This window comes from Octodon degus, unplaced genomic scaffold (genome assembly GCF_000260255.1).
Source record: "Octodon degus isolate 3935 unplaced genomic scaffold, OctDeg1.0 scaffold00017, whole genome shotgun sequence".
Taxonomy (NCBI): Eukaryota; Metazoa; Chordata; class Mammalia; order Rodentia; family Octodontidae; genus Octodon; species Octodon degus.
Genome location: NW_004524593.1, coordinates 10,986,170 through 11,004,845, shown reverse-complemented (window position 1 = coordinate 11,004,845; position 18,676 = coordinate 10,986,170). Strand labels below are relative to the sequence as shown.

Sequence of the window (18,676 nt, the reverse complement as noted above, 5' to 3'; positions counted from 1 at the left end):
AGGAAATATTTTCAAGAGGTTTTACATATTCCTGCTGACTTGAACTACCAGTGATACATGCATGAGTGTTATGGTTTGTGTCTAGATACCCCCCCCCACACACACACACACAAAGCTTCATGCAGTCATGGGGTGGGCTTCTAGAGTTTATGATTGATTAATAGTTCAGTGCTAGGAATATGGTGTGATAAACCCACCTTGGAGTGGGTAACCTCCATACAGTTTAAGAGAAAGAGGCTCCTCCCTTTTTGCTATTGTTGCATTTGCTGTTTTCCACCACCATGAACAGTTGTTGTTGTTGCCTTCTGCCATGTGCCACTCTTAAAACCTCCTCGAACTGTGAGCAAAATAAACCTTTCCTTAATTTTGGGTGTCAGGTATTTTGTCTCAGCAGCAAGAAAAAAGTAACTAAGACAGAAAGTATACCTTCAGGCAGCCTGGGACAGTTACATCGGTGGTACAAGTCACCTGATGGAACAGTCGTACATGTATGGCCCTGTTGCAGATACATTAATGGCAATATGTATTTTACTGCAATAGGTTTATTTACTGTATATTTTTGTCACTTTGTATTGGAAGTCTTTATTTTATGTGGGTTTTTTTTAGTGTTCTTACGTCTTGTTACCCCATTCATTTTGGTAGTTGTATGAAAGTTTTAGTTACTTTTCTTGTTGCTAAAACAAAATACCTGGCTCACAGTTTGTAGAGGCATTAGTCCTTAACTGGCTGGCTCCCAGGCATGGGGCGTGGCAGAAAGGCATCAAGGAGGAGAAAATAGTTCATGGCAGGCAGAAGGTAGGGAAGAACCAAGTCCAAGTGACCTTAGCAGCTTCCTTATGCCCCGTTAGTATTCACTGTAGGCTACTGGACTTAGGGCAGGTGCCAAACCAATCGTGGACTGATGTAATAATCGCTCACTCTTGATCCCAGCATCATACATTGTAGATCCAGCCACCCCCTGAACAAACCCCACCCAGACTGCCTGAGGCTTTGGTGGTCATTTAGACAAAAGGATTTATCATAATAAATTACCTCAAGTTTTTCAGTATAATGGACAACTATAGTTAATGTCCTGTTTCAGAATATTCCTTTGCATTTGTACAAGTATTGATATAGATTCTAAGAAGTAGAATGATTAAGAGCTATCATTTATTTACCCTTGTGCAGTATCTTCTTTACATCCTTACTAACACCAAGTATTGGCATTATTTTTTAAAAACCTTTACTTCATTTAAATGAGTTTTTGAAAAGGGTAGGATTTAGTGACTGTTTGCTTCATTTCAGTATCATACCTTTCTAGTCGCTCCCCCCTCTTCTTTCTCTCTGTCTTTGTCTCTCTGTAATAGAGTTTTATTTACAGATAAACCTGTGTGTCTGCAGTTTGGTTGCCCAAATTCTGCAATTAAATATTGGTTATATGTTGTGTAGACTCTTGCTATATACACTTGGACTACCCTCCATCCAAAATCACATTGAATAAGATTTTTTGAAGTATCCCTGTTTTCCTCACTTATCCACCAAAATCTGACTATCTGAAACTGGGAACTCAGAAGATTCAGGTACAGAAAGACACTTAAAGTTTCACATCAGTCTTTGTTGTATGTATTTTACAGTTTTTTGCCCCTGTGTTTATCTTTTGATCTTTTTATGTAGTTTAGACAATAAAAAAAGATATATGTATGTTAAGTATCTATTGGTGTTCTAAAAATTCCAGGGGTTTTGCTTTACTCAACTTGACTTTTCTCATCTTAAGAGCCTTTTCCTGATCTTTTTTATTGTATTCTATGTACATTTACTCTTAGATACACTAGAATTTTTAGATACATAAATTTTTTTATACAGTATCAATTTTGTCAACATGCTTTCAATGTTTCCTTTGTCATTAATTTCATAAGCTTTTTTGGGGAGAGGGGTACTGGGAATCCAACTCAAGACCTTGTGTTTGCCAGACAGGTGTTGGGCCTCTGAGCTATGTAATAATTATCATACATCAAGACCTGTATCATGATGTTCTTAGAACAGTGTAAATTGTTATGAATATTTTGATGCCTAGTTGGGAAACTCTTTTGTTCTTTGTTAAATATTTCTTCTTAATGCTAAATTTTACTCTTAGGAACATGAGGCAGGGGGACATGTTCATTTATGATTTATGCTTCCACTGGCAGTGTATAAGAACATATATTTTTCCAGATCTGGGATAAGTTGGCAAGGTATCTAGAGCCAACATTTCTATGTTGAATAAACCTAAAAATGATTGAAGACAAATCAGTCCTCTAACCTAGGAGATTGCATTAGGTTTATAACACTGTTGGAGTGTTAGGTGTTTACCTCTTATAGGGTTAATTCTGCCAAGTTGGCTCTTCATAGCCGTTCCATGTAATTTCATATCCTATTACCTGTGTATATCCACCTTCCCCACCTGCCTCTTGCTGCTTCCTGTTCACCTTCCCCTTCATTCAACTTTTTATTTGGGAAATTCTCATTTGTTCCTAAAGACCCAGGTCTGATGTTAGCTTTTCTGGGAAAGTTTTTTTTCATGCTAACAATGAAAAGGCTTTTCTAACCTCTGTGCTTCATGTTTATTCCTCTCCATTATCATTAATAAGTTTGCTGAACCAGAATACATATAACACAATCCACAAATGTTTGTTGAATAAGAATGAAGTATCCCTACCTTGAAAGAGTTCACCAGAAAATGAAAGCAGAAGCTTACAAGAAAAATGGATCCAAAAGCCAACAATGTATATGGGCTTTGGTTTTTTTAAAATCACTAACAGAAGAGCTTTGTTTTTCTATAAATGTGTTACCAACCTGACAATACTTAAGTTTAATTTCTTATGCCTAGGCCTTAAGTAATGTGCCAGACTCAAATTGAGACATTTGCTTTGACAAAGGAAGGCATTACAGGTGAAATGTTTCACAAGCAAAGACAGGGATGCATCATTCCCAACGGAAAAATACCAAGAAATGGGATTAGGTACTTCATGTAATATGAAACTAAGTTGTAAATGAATGGATAATCTAAATATCTTTTTCCTCTTATTCTCTTAGTACTGGATGAATGAATACACTTCATCCATTGGAATTGGAGTTTTTCATTCAGGAATTGAAGTATATGGTAGAGGTAAGTATGCACAGTTTAAATATACTTGCTGAGGATTTCGCCCATTAAAGGAATCAAAAAATTACAACTATAACTTTTTTTTAACCACTTCCATATGTTATTGCAAAAAATACGAAAATGCTCTCCCTATATTTGTTTATGCTGTGTTTTGGAAAAATGCCCAAAGTAGAACGTGTTTGGGGAGAAAGTACTCAAAATACAAGAGTATTGTATTCATTTCTCTATCTTCTATTCTAAATTCTATGTCTTTAGAAAAGTTTTCTTTTCTGATTATTTTACTCTGTGATAGTTTGTTGCACTGTTTGTAATATGTATTAGAGTTGAAGAAAGGGTGGCAGGAATGAGAAAAATAGACAAAAAGACAAAAGCAGATTAGGTGATGACTCGGCTGCTTGGTTGGCAAGATCACACACACACACACACACACACAGCAACAATATGGACTTTTATGTATACCCTTGCAAAGTTCGTAACGTGTAAGAAAAGGTTGCCTAGTGACTAATAACCCACATTAACTAGTCAGAATGCTTATCTTAGGACTGAGGTAGCTTGTTTGCTTTAGACACTGAGGCCTAGTCCCACCTACACACATTTGACCAGTTTTCCAGCTTCCATGGCTCCCAACACTAGAGAATGTCAAACTTGAAATACCAATTTCCTTAGGGAATTTCAGTAATGAATTTGGTTTTTGTAGACTATTAAAGTGTATGTTTAAAAATCTCACTGAGCAAATCCTGCCTTTGATTACATCTAGCATTTTGCACAAGAATGATGGCCTTTGTTGTTAAGTCAGCCCTTTTCATTCTATCTTTTTTTTTTTTTTTTTTTTTTTATCTTGGTACTGGGCATCGGGCATCGAACTCAGGGCCTTTAACTTGCCAGGCAGGTACTTATGCCACTGAGCTGTACCCCCAACCCTTCTTTATTATGATGAACATGAGGAAGCCACACAACCCAAGCAGCTGTGTTTTCAGCAGCTTCCTCCTTTGTTCTGGTTCTCTGTGCAAAGCGATTTCCTTATCAAGTGGTAATATATCAGTTTGAATCTTAAATCTTAAACACATCTTATGGTAAAAATGCCTTTATTTGCATCAAATAGGTAGTTTTTGTGGCCATTGAAGGTTGCAGTTTACTCAGTGTTACCCCAGAAGACTATAAAGACATATATACCCCTAAAGACATAAAGAAAACCCTCACTTACTTAGATGTTAAACATGTAAGTATGGTTTTTATACTTTCCTCCTGACCCTGTCCACCTTTTTGAGGATTGGACTCATAACCTTGCACATGCTAAGCAGGTTCACTGCTACTGAGCTGCATCTCCAAATCTTGCTCCTTTTTTATGTTCCACATTATTTGACCTATTGTAGCAAAATAAAATAAATCTTGACTATAAAGATCTACCATTTAAGCCTCATTTTGCTTGAAGACCATGCCTCCAAGTAAGCTGGAGAAATGGTGAGTGGCTCTTGCTGAAAGTTGAGGTGATTAGAGTGTTGCTATGACTGTAGTCTGTGGGTTGGCTCTCTTCATTAGTCTTTGGCCAAATTTGTGTATTACTTTATAACTTGAATTTGGATGGCATGTAACATTTGAAGTGTTACTAGTTTATTATGCTGTGAAGTACATAATAGCCTGTGTCATTTTCTTGATTTTTCAGATGAAAAAGTATTATTTAGAATATGTCCATGTAAATTTACCATAGTTAGATTAGTAATAACTAATAGAACTGGGGCTTGGACCCAGTGGTTTGGTTTTATTTTCTCTTGTGTTTTGGTGGCTTTTGGTGGTACTGAGGATTGTAGGCTTTCCCACTAAGCTGCATCTGTGCCCTTTTATTTTCCTGAGCCAGAGTTTCACTAAATTGGCCAGGTTGGGCTTGAATTTATAGTTGCCCTGCCTCAGACTAAAGTATTGGGATTACAAGCATGTGCCACCATGCCTGGCTCTTACATGCTAGTCTATTGCCCTGTGAACCCCTAGTCATTGATCCCTTCATAAAATGAGTTATGGATAATTAGAAGTATGATTTAGAACATGTCCATGTAAACTTAACACAACTAGGACCAAAATAGATTCTTGAAAGTGAATAATTATTTTTTGTATAAAATGGTCTTTCCTTATATAAAGTTAAAATTCAGGTGTGATTTTCTATGTCTAATCTTGAATATCTGAAATATTTTATAAAATTCTATTATTTAAATATTATTTATATTTCAAAATTGAATTCTAAACACATTTTCATCTGTAAGTTTTTTTTCTGTGAAAACTGATTCAAAAACTTGTCATTTATTCCCTACACATTATTCTAAGACCTTTTAAGATATTTAATAAATCTTAATTGTCTAATAAGACTTAGTATCCTAAACATCTAAATGAGATTATCAGAATTATAGCTAGAAACTTTTGTTCCTTCCTGATTTGAAATAATTCTCCATTTTTGTCTTGGATGAGTTTATATCAGAAAAGATGGTTATATGTGAACTGTAGTAGAAATGGTACCTTCCTGGGTAAAAAATTTGCTGCACAAAATCAGGAGAAGGACTATTAATTTTACTGGCTATCTTTTTCTTGAATGAAGGGAATTAAATTGTTTTGTGTTTGATAATGTTACATCCTTAAAGAAATTAAAAATATTTGCTCAGTGAAAACTCAGTGTCATTAGACAGTTTCCAGTGAAGTGACATCTTGAAAAGTGCAAAAACACAAAGCTAACCAGAGAGAGACTGTTTACCTTTGAGTGTTTGTCACTGTCCTCTTGCTAATATAAATAAATACAATATAGCAGTCACAGTTAACTTGGAAGAGTGCCTTTCATTTATTCAAGTTTCAAATCTTTTTAACAGTTGTTCTACACTGGGTAATAACTAAATGAGATGTTTGTGAAAGCATTTATAAATTGAAAAATATTTAAATTAGTATCACCATCCTCATTTATCAGTGCTGATTGAGCATTTGGTTAAATTTTATGTGATAAATGTTTAAAACCATGAATTTTCTCTTTTCAGAATTTGCTTATGGTGGCCATCCTTACCCTTTTTCTGGAATATTTGAAATTTCCCCAGGAAATGCTTCTGAACTAGGAGAAACATTTAAGTTTAAGTAAGTAGGGGAAGGTAATTTTTCTTACATTGTCTTAGGTGCAAAAACTTGTTTTTTCAGGCTACAGAATTCATTTTGTGTATTTAAATGAAAATGATGTAGCTCTTGATGCTTTATTTTTGAATGAATTCTATTTAAGTTGTTGTGTAAAGGTGGTAATCCAAATCAAATGTCTGATGATGATTTATATAGGACCCGTATAAATTTTTTTTTCTTTTTTTTTCTTTTCTTTTCTTTCTTTTTTTGGTACAGGTTCTCACTATTCAGCTCAAACACACAGTGATCCTCCTATCTCAGCCTCCCCTGCACTGGGATTATAAGCGTGCACCACCACACCTGGTTTCAGGGCTGGCATGGTGTGCAGTACCGGAGGTTGAGCCAGGGTCCTTGCGCTTACCAGGCAGGTGCTTTGACCACCAAGCTATCTTCCCAGCCCTAAAGTAGTTTTGTCTTTGATTCAGGTTCTATCTCAGGAAACTTTCCTACCTAATGACAATTTCTAACCCCAAAGATCCTTTGGAGGAGAAAAAGGAGAAAGTTTTTATTGTAACCTATCACTATTAAAAATCACGCAGACCAGGTGTGGTGGTGCATGCCTGTAATCTCAGCACTCAGGAAGTGGAGGCAGGAGGTTTGTAATGAGTTTGTGAACAGCCTGGGCTACCAAGTGAGCTCAAGGCCAGCCTGAGCTGCATAGCGAGACCTCAAGAAGACTAAATAAATATCTTTTCTCAATGGAAGAATTGTTTTATAAATTTGAAATAAGAACAGTTGATCTCCCAGCACTTGGAAGGCTGGAACCAGGAGAATCACTACAAGTCTGATCTAGTAGTGAGACCTTGAACACCCTGTAGACCCTTCCCTAAAATACAGGAAAAAGAAGAAAGAAAGAAAGAAAGAAAGAAAGAAAGAAAGAAAGAAAGAAAGAAAGAAAGAAAGAAAGAAAGAAAGAAAGAGAAGTGCTGGGAAGATAGCTCAAAAGAATAAGTGCCTGCCTGGCAAGTGCACAGACAGTCCTGAGTTCAATCCCCAGTACTGAAAAAACAAAAAGAGAGAGAGAGAGAGAGAGAGAGAGAGAGAGAGAGAGAGAGAGAGAGAGATAAAAAGAACAATTAAGCACCTTGGGCACAATTGTTAAGATACAGGTATTATGTGTAATAATAAACACCCATGTGTGGCTATGGGTATTCTCTGGAACCTGAAAATCGGCAGTGAAAATCTATATTTTAGAAGATTTCCATTCCTTAATCAAGGTTTGTATTTAAAGTATTATTTACAATCTTAGTTTTTATTTTTTTATTTTTTTTAAGTTTGTTTATTTTGTGTGTGTGTATGTGTGTGTGTGCCCAGCTCAGCCCACCAGGGGGCGGGGCTGGCTGGCATGTGGTGCTGGGGGATTGAACCGCGGTCCCTGTGCTTTGCTAAGCTTGTTCTAAGTAGGTGCTTTAGACCACTGAGCCATCTCACCAGCCCTACAAGCTTAGTTTTTAAAAGCTTTAAAGAAACTGCTGAGTAACTTCCCAAGTGAAAATTAATGTAATGGCTGTATAATACAGAAATGCAGTGTCGGGCTTACCTACTACTAAGTTCATGGCTCGCTTTATTTTATTACTGAATTGAAACATTTATACATAGGAGTGCAGTAATACTATACTTCCTAAATCTACTCCTTAGGGCTCCCTTTTGGAAGCACTACTTGATAAGAAGATTTTCTAATTGTTTACAGCCTTCTTTGATGCCTGACTTGCATCTGACTAAAATTCTCCTTTTTATTGTTACAATAGTAATTTTTGGTTGTTTTCTTTTAAAAGCATTTCTTGGTGGGAGAGCTTCTGGCTACCCTGCGCCGGCAGGACCTGTAGGTCCCAGCCCAGGCGCAGCGTGGGTGAGACCCTTTTCCACCCCCCTGGGACTCCCCCAACACTCCACAGCACCCCTCCACCCTTCCCGCCCAGTGAGAATTTCTGACGTGTTCTGGGGACCCCAGATCCAGTCCTAACCCAGGCCTGGTGAGTGTGTGGGAGAGCTGCCTCTCCCCCCTACTCCACCTTGTCCCCTCCAGACTCAGCTCAGGCCTGGCATACAGGCCTGAGGTGAAACCCTGCAGCTGCAGTCCTTACAGAGAGAGTAGGGGACAGAACCACCCAGCTAGTCCAGGAGCAGAACATCTTGCCACAGGGGCACAACAGGATCACTCCCAAGGGCGGCAGCAGGAAGGAGCTGAGCACAGCAGCCAGACCCAAGCCAGGCACAGCTGGGTAAATCCAAACTTTGTAGATCTGCACCTAAATTTCAGTAGGTGCTGAGGTTACAACTGCACCAAAGGTCAGAAGACAGTGCTACACAAAATGCCAATGAGAAGGAGCAAAATGCAATCTCAGAACCCAAGCCCACCCATAACAAGTGCAGAGGACACTAACACAGAACAAATTGGGAATCACACAGCTGAAATCAATGAATCAACAGCTTCTGAAATAAAGAAACAGCTGCAGAAAAGTATAGAGGAACTCAGATTGGAAATGAAAAAAGAAATCCCTGAATTAAAAGCATTTCTTGAATAATACTTCTTAAAATTTCATCAAGTTTGACAATTTGTTTCACTACAGAACAGTGGCAGGTAGCTTAACTGATTATTCCTAAATGAAAACGTAGCCAGCTCTTACTAGTATTTTTAAAAAGGAATGTTTTTAGCTTGGATATGGAATTCTAATAACATGTTTCTTAAAGAACTCAACTTGTGTACTTACATAATTAAGAAGTAGTAAACTTACAAGTTTATTGCAAAAAAGTAAAAAAGTTTTCAAAGGATCTCATTTACCTGTAAGTCTTAACTACATTAACTCTGATTTGTCACATCAATCATAATATTCCTGGAAATAAACAAATGTTTAAATATACATATTATAAATAACAAACTCACACAGCTTTGTTCTTTTTGTTGTTCCTTTTTTTTTTTTTTTTTTTTTTTTTAGTTCTTTAAGAGAAGCTGTTGTTTTAGGGAGCACTGACTTCCTAGAAGATGATATAGAAAAAATAGTAGAAGAACTGGGAAAAGAATACAAAGGCAATGCCTATCATTTGATGCATAAAAATTGCAATCACTTCTCTTCAGCTTTATCAGAAGTAAGTATAATTTTATCCTACAAGTTCTTCAGGTAAATAACATTTACTAGAATTCTCCCTGACTCACTGTATTCCATCTTGATTCATTTCTTTTTCTGGTGATTCGTGTTGTACAAAAGTATTATATTTTTGTTGTATGAATGACCTTTCTAGAATTGAGAGCTTGAGAGTCAGTAAAGCTTTAAATAATAATTCTTTTTGTTTCTTTGCAATGGGCAGAGAATGACTCTTATTCTTTATTCATTTGATGACAGTTGCGTGTCTGCAGCTTATGGGTGAGAAAAGGACCTGAGGAGTGCCCTTTGCTCACAGTTTTAGTCCATGCGTGGTTTGGATGTGTACTTTGGGGCCCTGTGGCAGCCAGCGTGAGACATCCAAGTGGGGACACATGGGAGAACAGAGCCAGAGCTTTCTGGTGTCCAGGAAGCAGAAGGGAGGGTGCAGGGAACCTAATCTCTTCCCTGGGCCTTCCCTCTCCAGGTTCTGCCATCTTCCCAGTGCCCTACAGGCTAGCATCCAAGCCTTCAACACGTCAGCTTTGGGGAGATTTAAATATAGCCAACCTGAAAGTTCAATTTAAGAAAAATAAAATGCCTAGGAGATTGATGCTTCTTAAATACTAAAACTTTTCTTTTGCTGGCTTTTAGTTGCCAACCTGAATTTTTTTTCTTAGCACTTATTTATGAATAATTCATTTTTCCTGTCTGAAAATTTGCTAACCAGTCACACAAGGACTTAAGTTGCCTTCTCTATTCTTAAATCCCAAACAGAAGATGGTGGGAAGAAATGAAAATAAAGTTTAGAGAATTAAATATCACATGGTTCCCCACTTTGACTTTTAGCAGATAATTGCACTAGTAGCATCAAGGTGCCACAGAAATTACAGATACTGTAAAGAAGAAAGTGAGGGGAACTACCCGCTCGCGCCCCCCCGTCCCCCGTCCCCCGTCCCTCTCTCGGGACAGGAGCTTTCTTTCTCTCAATAAATATATTCTGCTTTAAAAAAAAAAAAAAAGAAGAAGAAGAAAGTGAGCTGCTTTTTTTAGTGACCACTATCCAGAAATATTCAGCCACCTGCCCTTTTGCACTTCCCCTTTCTGACAGGGCTATAGTGATCTCCTACCATCCTAGTCAAAGCGTGATATTGCTCATGCACGAGCAGTATCACCTAGGAATTTGTGGAACAAATGTCCCTGCCCCACTATGTATATACTGAACCAGAATCTTCATTTTAACAAGATCTCTGGTTGATTCATATGAAGATAAAAATTTGAGATGCTCCTTCAAGTCTAGTGGATGCATCAGTACCACGGAGGGGGCATGTTCAATTTTGCACTAAAGAGGGAAAGGCGGTTCTAAGCCTTTCTGACCCCAGATATTATATTCAGTGGATACTTCAGTGACTTTAAGGCTACCCTGAACTACACAGCAAGATTGTCTCCAAAAGGCAGTTGAAAAAAATGTTAGTGGAACACAACTTCTAAAGGCTGGTGATTAACGTGCATCTTTCTGAGTGGGACTTAGAAACAGCCTAAGAAAGGTTTACATGGCACTTCAACTTGAAAAGGTAGTCATCTGGCCAACCAGCATCTCAGTTTTATACCACAAAAACACCTCCAGCTTTGTTTTGCTTCTTTCCCACCTAAGTTCATAAATATCAATTGTGTGAACTTGACTTTTAAGCTAAAACCAGACATTGTCTGCTCTCCACAGTTTTGGCCACACATAATCTCAGTTAATCTGCAAGGTTTAGGCTCAGAGAACAAGATTTCTATGTAGGAATCACTGTAGATTTAGGCTATCCTTCCTTAAGGCCCTCAACTGTGTAAATATGGTTGTTGACTGAACAAACCTTGGTGGACACTTGTACATTTTCACAGGAAAGCACTTCTCTAGTAGGACCGTCTGAAATCAAGCTGTTGGTCAGCTTGGTATTTCCAGTACAGGGACTAATTCCATTCCTGACTTTAGCTGCTGCCAGAAGTTACAAGTGACAGGGAAAGCCCATCCCAGGACTATGACAACCTGTGCCCACCACTGATAGGGAATATGTGACTGGAGTTTAGTCTCAGAACTTTCTAGATGAGGTATAATTGGTAACAGTGGACCAATAGCCAACCTATCCTACCTGTTTCTTCTGATAAACCAATCTTTGTTTTTTGCTTTTAAGACTGATTCAGACTGGCATTGAACTCACTATGTAGCCCAGACTGGCCAAGAGTGCTGGGATGGCAGGTATATGCCACCACACCCAGCTACACATCTTTATAAGGTGGTTGTATTACTAATTGTAATTGTCCCCAGAAAGGAAGTGTTCTTTCTACTCATTAGACCAATGATCAGAATAAAAGAGGTGAGTGATTCTATTAGCCCGTTTTGAAATTCTCTTCTCTCTTCCTCCCTCCCTCACTCACTCCCTTTCTTCTTTCCTTTTTGAGACAGGGTTTCACTGTACAGAGTTCAGCCTGGCTTTGAACTCACTATGTAGTCCAAGCTGATCTTTTGTGTGTGTGTGTGTGTGTGTGTGTGTGTAACCGGGGATTGAACTCAGGCCCTTGCACTTGCCAGGCAAGCGCTTATTCTACTGATCCATCTCCCCGGCCCCCTGATCCTAAACTCAGCAATCCTCCTGCCTCTACCTCCCGAATTCTGGGATTATAGGCATACACCACCACACCCAGTTCTATTTTGAAATTTTCTGGAAATTCTGGATTTAATTTTGACCAAATCCTAACCTGACATGTTTTTCTTGTTATTTTATATAAAACTATTTCCCTATGAAACCTCTTTATTCCTCCTTAATATGTTGCCTTCCGGATAAAAAAGTCTCCATGAGAGTAGGGGGGCATTTTTAAAATGTGAACTCAGATTGATAACTGGATCATACTGATTTTGCAATAAAAATCAAAATGTTGGCACCTAGGGAAACTCAAAAGAAGAATTAATCTTTCAGTACTGAGTGTTCCTCTTTCAGTACTGCTATTTCCCTCTTCTTAGAGAAAAATGTCCCTTGCTTCTTAAGCAGTACATGCACTTTGAATTCAGATAGTGAGCCTCTGCTCACACCTAGCAGTGCCAACTCCAAAACAAGAGGCCTCACCTTCTGCACCTCTCTTAGAGGAAACCTCCCGATGTCATCTGCACCAGGAGAGTGGTAATCTGGTATCATGCACAGACAGACTTGGAACTGACTGCCCTCGGGTAATCCTTCTGAAAGACAGACACTGATTTTTCACCTGGCTTGGAAGCAGAAGTTCCTCCAGACTTTACTCTGTTTCTTTTCCTTTCTCATTTTATTTTATATTCTCTAGCTGTAATCATAGCTGTGAATACAAGTCTGTGCCTCGTCTTGTAATTCCTCAGCAAATCTTCAAACCTGAAAGTAGTTTTAGGGACTGATGATGTAGTTCCTTCTCTGTCATTCTCCAAAGGTGACCTTTTCCCTGACTCTTTCCCTCTCCTCCTCCCTCTCTTTTGAAAATTTAGTTTTGTAAATTTCCTCTTTCCAGATTTAAAAATATTTTGTATGTTTCAGTTTAGTGCAGTAACAGCCCTTGTCCCATGCTTGCCCCAGTAATCTTTAATAGACTTTCTGTTTATTTCAGGTTCCTGTGTTTAACCCAGAACTCTTTGCTTCTAATATTTAGAAACTTTAATCTGGGTTCCTTAAAGGGCATGTCTAAACTGATAAGAGTTTCTGGATTTCCTTTTTCTCCCAGTAAATAAGATGTATGGCTTTTTATAGGCACATTCACATTTTAATTTTGCTTTTCAAAATAAAATTGGTTTATCACAATTCCCACAAATCAACTGATGTATGAATCCACGCCAAAAGAATCTATTCAGATAAAAGCAGTAGGAATCACAGAAGCTACTTAGGACTACATCTCATTATCATTGGCATAAAATAATAGCAGTCGTGGACAGGAGCAGTGAGCGGGGCATCCCCATGTTCCATAAATCTGTATCACAGGAAAACAGAGTTGAACAAAGTTAAAGCTGCAGTTTTTAGGTAACTTTCATCAGTATAATACATTTCTTTCAGGTCAGGTCTTTCACTTGTCAGCAACAACATAATTACTTATCGTTTTATCTCTTTGTACCTTTAGGATGACAGACTCATCACTGCCCCAACAATAGGATTACCAGAAAGTTGAATTTTTTTATGGTTCATTGTCTTTGAGCATGACTACATAAAAAGATACAGTCAAATGAGTGTTTTACAGTTAACTGGAGAAATGTCAGTCTGTATGATTGTATTACCAACTATGGTTCAGTTCATTTGTTCTGCTTATGTTTTTTAAGAGCTTGTGCTTATGGCTAAATTTTATGCTATATAGAATCTTTGTATCATTTCAAAGTGATAACTGGAAAAAAAGAAATAGTATATTTCTGGAAATCTAGCTTCATGTGTTCTCTATTCTTCATTGGCTTCTAGAACTATAGGAAAATAAATCAGCAGTTTACCTCCCAAGTTCCTGTAATTTGTTACAGCAGCAATAGAGAGCTAATACTGATGTTGGTGCCTGGAAGTAGGGTGCTTCTGTAACAAATACTTAAAAGTAAGACAGTCTGGAATTAGATGATAGAAGAGGACCGGAGTGATTTTTGAAGGATTTGATAGAAACGGTCTCGGTTACCTTGAACAGACTGCTATAGAAATACAGATCTGAAAAATGCTGCTCCTTAACACTTAAAAGGGCATGACCAAGAGGTCATTGAAAACTGGACAAAAGGAGGGCCTGGTTACAAAGTGGTAGAACGCTTAGCTGCATTGTGTTCTGCAGTTATGTGGAAAGCAAAACTTGTGAGCAGTAAATTTGGTTATAGTCTGCTTTCTAGTTGCTTATAGTAAAATGTGAAAAGACAGTAAATAGAGGTAAAAAGTTTTAAGCTAAAAAAGAATCATTGAAGGCCGGCCAAATAGCTCAGCAGATTAAAGTTGCCTGCAAGCAGGCACAGGAGCCAGGGTTTCAGTCCCCGGGCCTGCTGTGCGGGGGGCCCTGTGCCCAGGGCACACTGAGACGGCGCATGAGACTTGGCATGGTGGCACATGCTTGTAATCCCAGCTCTTGGTAGGCTGTTAACAGGCAGATCACTATACATCTGATCTAGTAGTGAGACCCTGAACACCCTGTAGACACTTCCCTAAAATACAAAATAAATAAAATAAAAAAGGAATCGTTGATTCTCAGCCTATTGAGATTGTAAAAGATGCTAAATCTAGAACTTTACTGATAGGAACATGTGTAAGCCAAGCATAGTGGCACATGCCTGTAATCCAGCACTCAGCAGGCCAAGGTAGGAAGATTGCCAAGAGTTTGGGGCCAGCCTGGGTTACAGAGTAAGACCCCTCTCAGAGAACAAAGCAAAGGGGGAAAAAGCATGTTGTAGAGAGGCTACGGGTAAAGTGGAACCGCTGTTTCAACTCCTGAAGTGCTTAACTGTATGCCTCATGGATCCTCTTAACCACCTCAGCAGCAACCAAGAATAGAGGTGGGCTATACATGAAACATTGTAAAGGATGCAGGGCTTATACAGGAGACCCATCCGTTTGCACGTGTTACATTAGCAGGGTGCTGCCTCTGAAAGTACAGAGAGCACAAAATGAAAGAAGACTCTTGGTCGCAAGATTTACAAGCAGGACGTGGGTTGGTGAAAGTGGAATTGTGAGTCCACGGACAGGCTCAAGGGCCCACAGGGCAGAGCAAGAAACCTAATTTCCAGTTGGATTTCAAAACCAGTAGGGACTAGTGACTTATTTTTTCCTGCCATCTTCCCTCTTTTGGATTCGGAATGTCTGTAACTGCTATTATCTGCCCAACCATTATATTTAAATATGTCATATACTTTTCTCTACTTTGCTTTTTTTATCTAACCATATAGCAGGACTTGTTATCTGAGGGAGCTAGTGATGCCAGAAACTACAGATGGAACTAAATCTTATAGTGGTTTTCCATACACATATATACCTGTGTTAAAATTTATTTATAAATTAGGCACACTAAGAGGAAAACTATAATAATAAAATGACCAATTATTAAAATGCTGCAAGATGTAATAAAAGTTATGTGAATGTCGTTTCTCTCAAGATAATCCTAGTAGTTTTGGATGACAGCTGACCGTAACTGAAACTCCAGAAAGCAAAACCGTAAGGGGTATTGCACTGCATGTACCTCTGTGCTCTGTACCTTAGCATTCACTCTACAGCAGATAGAGACTTCGGATTTCCCTTCTCAGCTGAGTTGTTCTCCCTGCATAGAGCACCATAATTTATTGAACCACTTTTCTGTTGATGGTATTTGAGTTATTTTTGATGTTTTTGCTGTTACAAAAAGTACAGTTTTTAAAAACTACATTCCTCTGCATTTTGTTGCCTAAACCAAGTACTACTTGACTACTAGACATAATAAGTACTTTTTAAATTATGACAGATTATGAGTGTGGACATGTATGCACATGCATATTTTTATTAAGTATCACAGTTACCTTTAACAATGTTTCATTTTTAAAAATCAGAGCACAGTGCTAAATGACCTACCAGTGGGTTTCACTGAAAGTTTTCAAAACATTGACACCAAGTTTGCTAACTTTTTATGAAAAAACAAGTAGTACATTTTTTAGGTTGTGAGCTAATGATTCATAATCCCAGCTCGGCCCCTGCGACTATGCCCCAAGAGTTTTGTAAAGTAGCTAAGTGAATAGGCAGAGCTAGGCCAGTGAAATTTTATCTCCAAAAACAGATGCCTGGAGATTACAGAACTGTTTTAGGATAGTCAAACCTCACCCCAAGTCAGCTTCACCCGTATATAGCACATAGCACTTTTCAGGTCATGATCATAATCTTCGGCATATCTAAAGGTTAAAGACACTTAAGAGTATAGACTAAGTACTTTAAGTACTTTTTAAATATGGACAAAGGTAGATTGCTGAATAAAATTAGAGCTTAGAAGGGATAGGCAAAGTGGCAATCACATGAACAACATAAATATTCTTAGTTGCTACTCACGTGGTTGCTTTCCAGATTGGCAGATATTTCTAAATATGTTTCTGATATGAAAGATATTTGCTAGTGTTTTTAAGAATTGAAAGATGTAGGAAGATTGGGTTTGATCCCCAACACCATCAAAGAAAGAATAGATAAATGGGAGTGGTGTCGTGTAAGGTCATTGCCCAGTTTTCTCCCATGCTACTCCATGCATAGGTTCTTTAAATTTTTTTAGATATATGCCTACCACTCCACTTGAGACACTGCGAGAAGTGCTGGATAATCAAAACTGGTCAGAACACACTACCTTCCTGAAGTAAAACCTCACTTTACCTATAGTCCAGACAGACGTAGTATTTAAAATAAATATAGTAAACATTAAAGGATAAGGCTAAATTGCCAGAGAAAAAGGTTGTGTTGCATTCATAGGTGCCAGCTTATTTAAATTTTAGCTTATTTTTTCTACATAATATACTTGAAACCGCTTTCCAAGTTGTCAAAGATACACAGGCACTTAAGACGGCACTTTCAGGTCATGATCATAATCTTTGGCATGTCTACAGGTAAAGACACGAGTATAGACTAAGTTAAGCCCAGCATTATATGCAGAAGGGGATAATAGAGTAAGTTTTATTAAAGATCCAGTTCTTACTAAGGGGGGGGGGGCTCAAGTCCACAGAGCAGTAGGAGGTTGAGAAGTGGGCATGTGTGGGCAGCACAGGACCAGCTGCACCCATTTCTGCCCTGATTGTCTTTGGATGAAGCATGCCTAGGTCTTCATGTGGAGACACTTCTTTCTGAATCAAAACAAATTTCCTTGAAACAAAGTTAGTTGTGGACCCAAGTGCAGGGATAAAATTTAGGCCAGTAAAAATGAAGTGATAGAGGATAGTAGAAAAGTATCTTTGAAAAAGGAAAATTGACAGGAAAATACTCAAGATGACTGTTAGAGCTACTGAGGTTTCTTTCACTTTAATAACCTGTTGTATTAACAAGCACCTTTTTTTCTATGTTCAAAGTACTTTTACGTGCATCTCAAAGCAGTTGAAGGATCAAAGAAAGAAAGAAGCCATGTGGAATTAGCTTGATTTTACTTTTAAAAGCAAGCAGCTTGGCAAGGTTCTTCAGAAAGGAAGGAATGGCACTGACAGAACAATCCGTAGGCTCTTGAGTTAAGGAGCATGACAGCACTGAAAGTTGACTGGTCAGCAGCAGCTTTCTGTACAGCCACCTCCCTCCTCCATGACTCTACATGGCAATACACCAGATTACTGTAGCCTCTCAGACCTAATGCAGAACTCTTTTTCCTCTGTAGATACTTTGTGGGAAAGAGATTCCTCGCTGGATCAATCGCCTTGCCTACTTCAGCTCCTGTATACCCTTTCTACAGAGCTGCCTCCCAAAGGAGTGGCTCACTCCCGCGGCCCTGCAGTCCAGCGTCAGCCAGGAGCTCCAGGATGAACTGGAAGAAGCAGAGGATGCTGCCGCATCTGCTGTCATGGCGAGCACTGCAGCGGGCTCCAGACCTGGGCGCCACACTAAACTATAAATATCTCCAGAGTCACACCTGCAGAACTGGCTCTGGCAGTTGAATATCACTAGAGAAAATTAAATATAGTAAGCATCCTTTGGATATTTTGTATGCAAAGATGGCTCGCCCCCAAATCCCAGTTTTTCAGCTCAGGATTATATTTGTAATCAAAAAAAAAAAAAAAATCACTTGGCGCAGGAGGGAGAACTTTGTACAAAGCTGCCCTCTGGTTTTTTTACCCACTTGTAAATTTGGATTTACTTCTTCTGTTTTATACAAGCTCTGTTAAGTTATGTTTACAGTATTTTGTATCGCTGTTTACAAATCTTGCATGGACTTCTGCTGCCTGAAAGAAGAAAATCCTCATCTTCAGACATTAGGCAGGCAATCTTTGTACACTTCCTGACAATTGCCAGAGCTATGGCATAAATAATAGGCACACAAAAAGGTACTTACACAATTATAGTTCCCATCACCTGCTTAAGAATTCTTTTTTAGATTTGTATTTGTTTTGTTACTGTCTTGGGCACCGGGATGAAGAGAATCAAACTGGCCCGCTGGGAAGGAGCACACACAGGCCAAGGTCTTGGGACCCTGGGTCACTTCCTCCTCCACTCCTCCCACTCTGAGCAGCACATCTCCCAAGGTGCCCATGGGACAGTTGTTTTCATCCCGAGTATCTCCACCAGGAGGGTGGTTGTCTTGTGTCAGTCTGGCTTTGATGCCTCCGATTCTACAATTAAGGTGTCTTTTTGTTGAAGATAGTCTTGTAACTGACAAGTGTTTTTGCACACATGTGGGAGGGGGG

General features: G+C 38.7%; 1 protein-coding gene across 1 annotated transcript; it reads left to right on the top strand.

The window, feature by feature from the left end:
- The first annotated feature begins 3,041 nt into the window (after positions 1–3,041).
- Positions 3,042–18,053, top strand: Desi2 (desumoylating isopeptidase 2). The gene is made up of 4 exons (XM_004626829.2): positions 3,042–3,124; positions 6,133–6,226; positions 9,208–9,349; positions 17,653–18,053. Exons 1-4 carry the CDS (start codon positions 3,058–3,060, stop codon positions 17,884–17,886), a joined length of 537 nt encoding a protein of 178 aa, XP_004626886.1. The 5' UTR covers positions 3,042–3,057; the 3' UTR covers positions 17,887–18,053.
- The last annotated feature ends 623 nt before the right edge of the window (positions 18,054–18,676 follow it).

Excerpts from the sequence above, each read along its gene's own strand:
- Desi2 (XM_004626829.2), top strand. The coding sequence starts at position 3,058 with ATGAATGAATACACTTCATCCATTGGAATTGGAGTTTTTCATTCAGGA. Across the intron at positions 3,125-6,132 it reads AATTGAAGTATATGGTAGAG|AATTTGCTTATGGTGGCCAT; the intron begins GTAAGTATGCAC and ends TTCTCTTTTCAG. Across the intron at positions 9,350-17,652 it reads TCTCTTCAGCTTTATCAGAA|ATACTTTGTGGGAAAGAGAT; the intron begins GTAAGTATAATT and ends TTTCCTCTGTAG.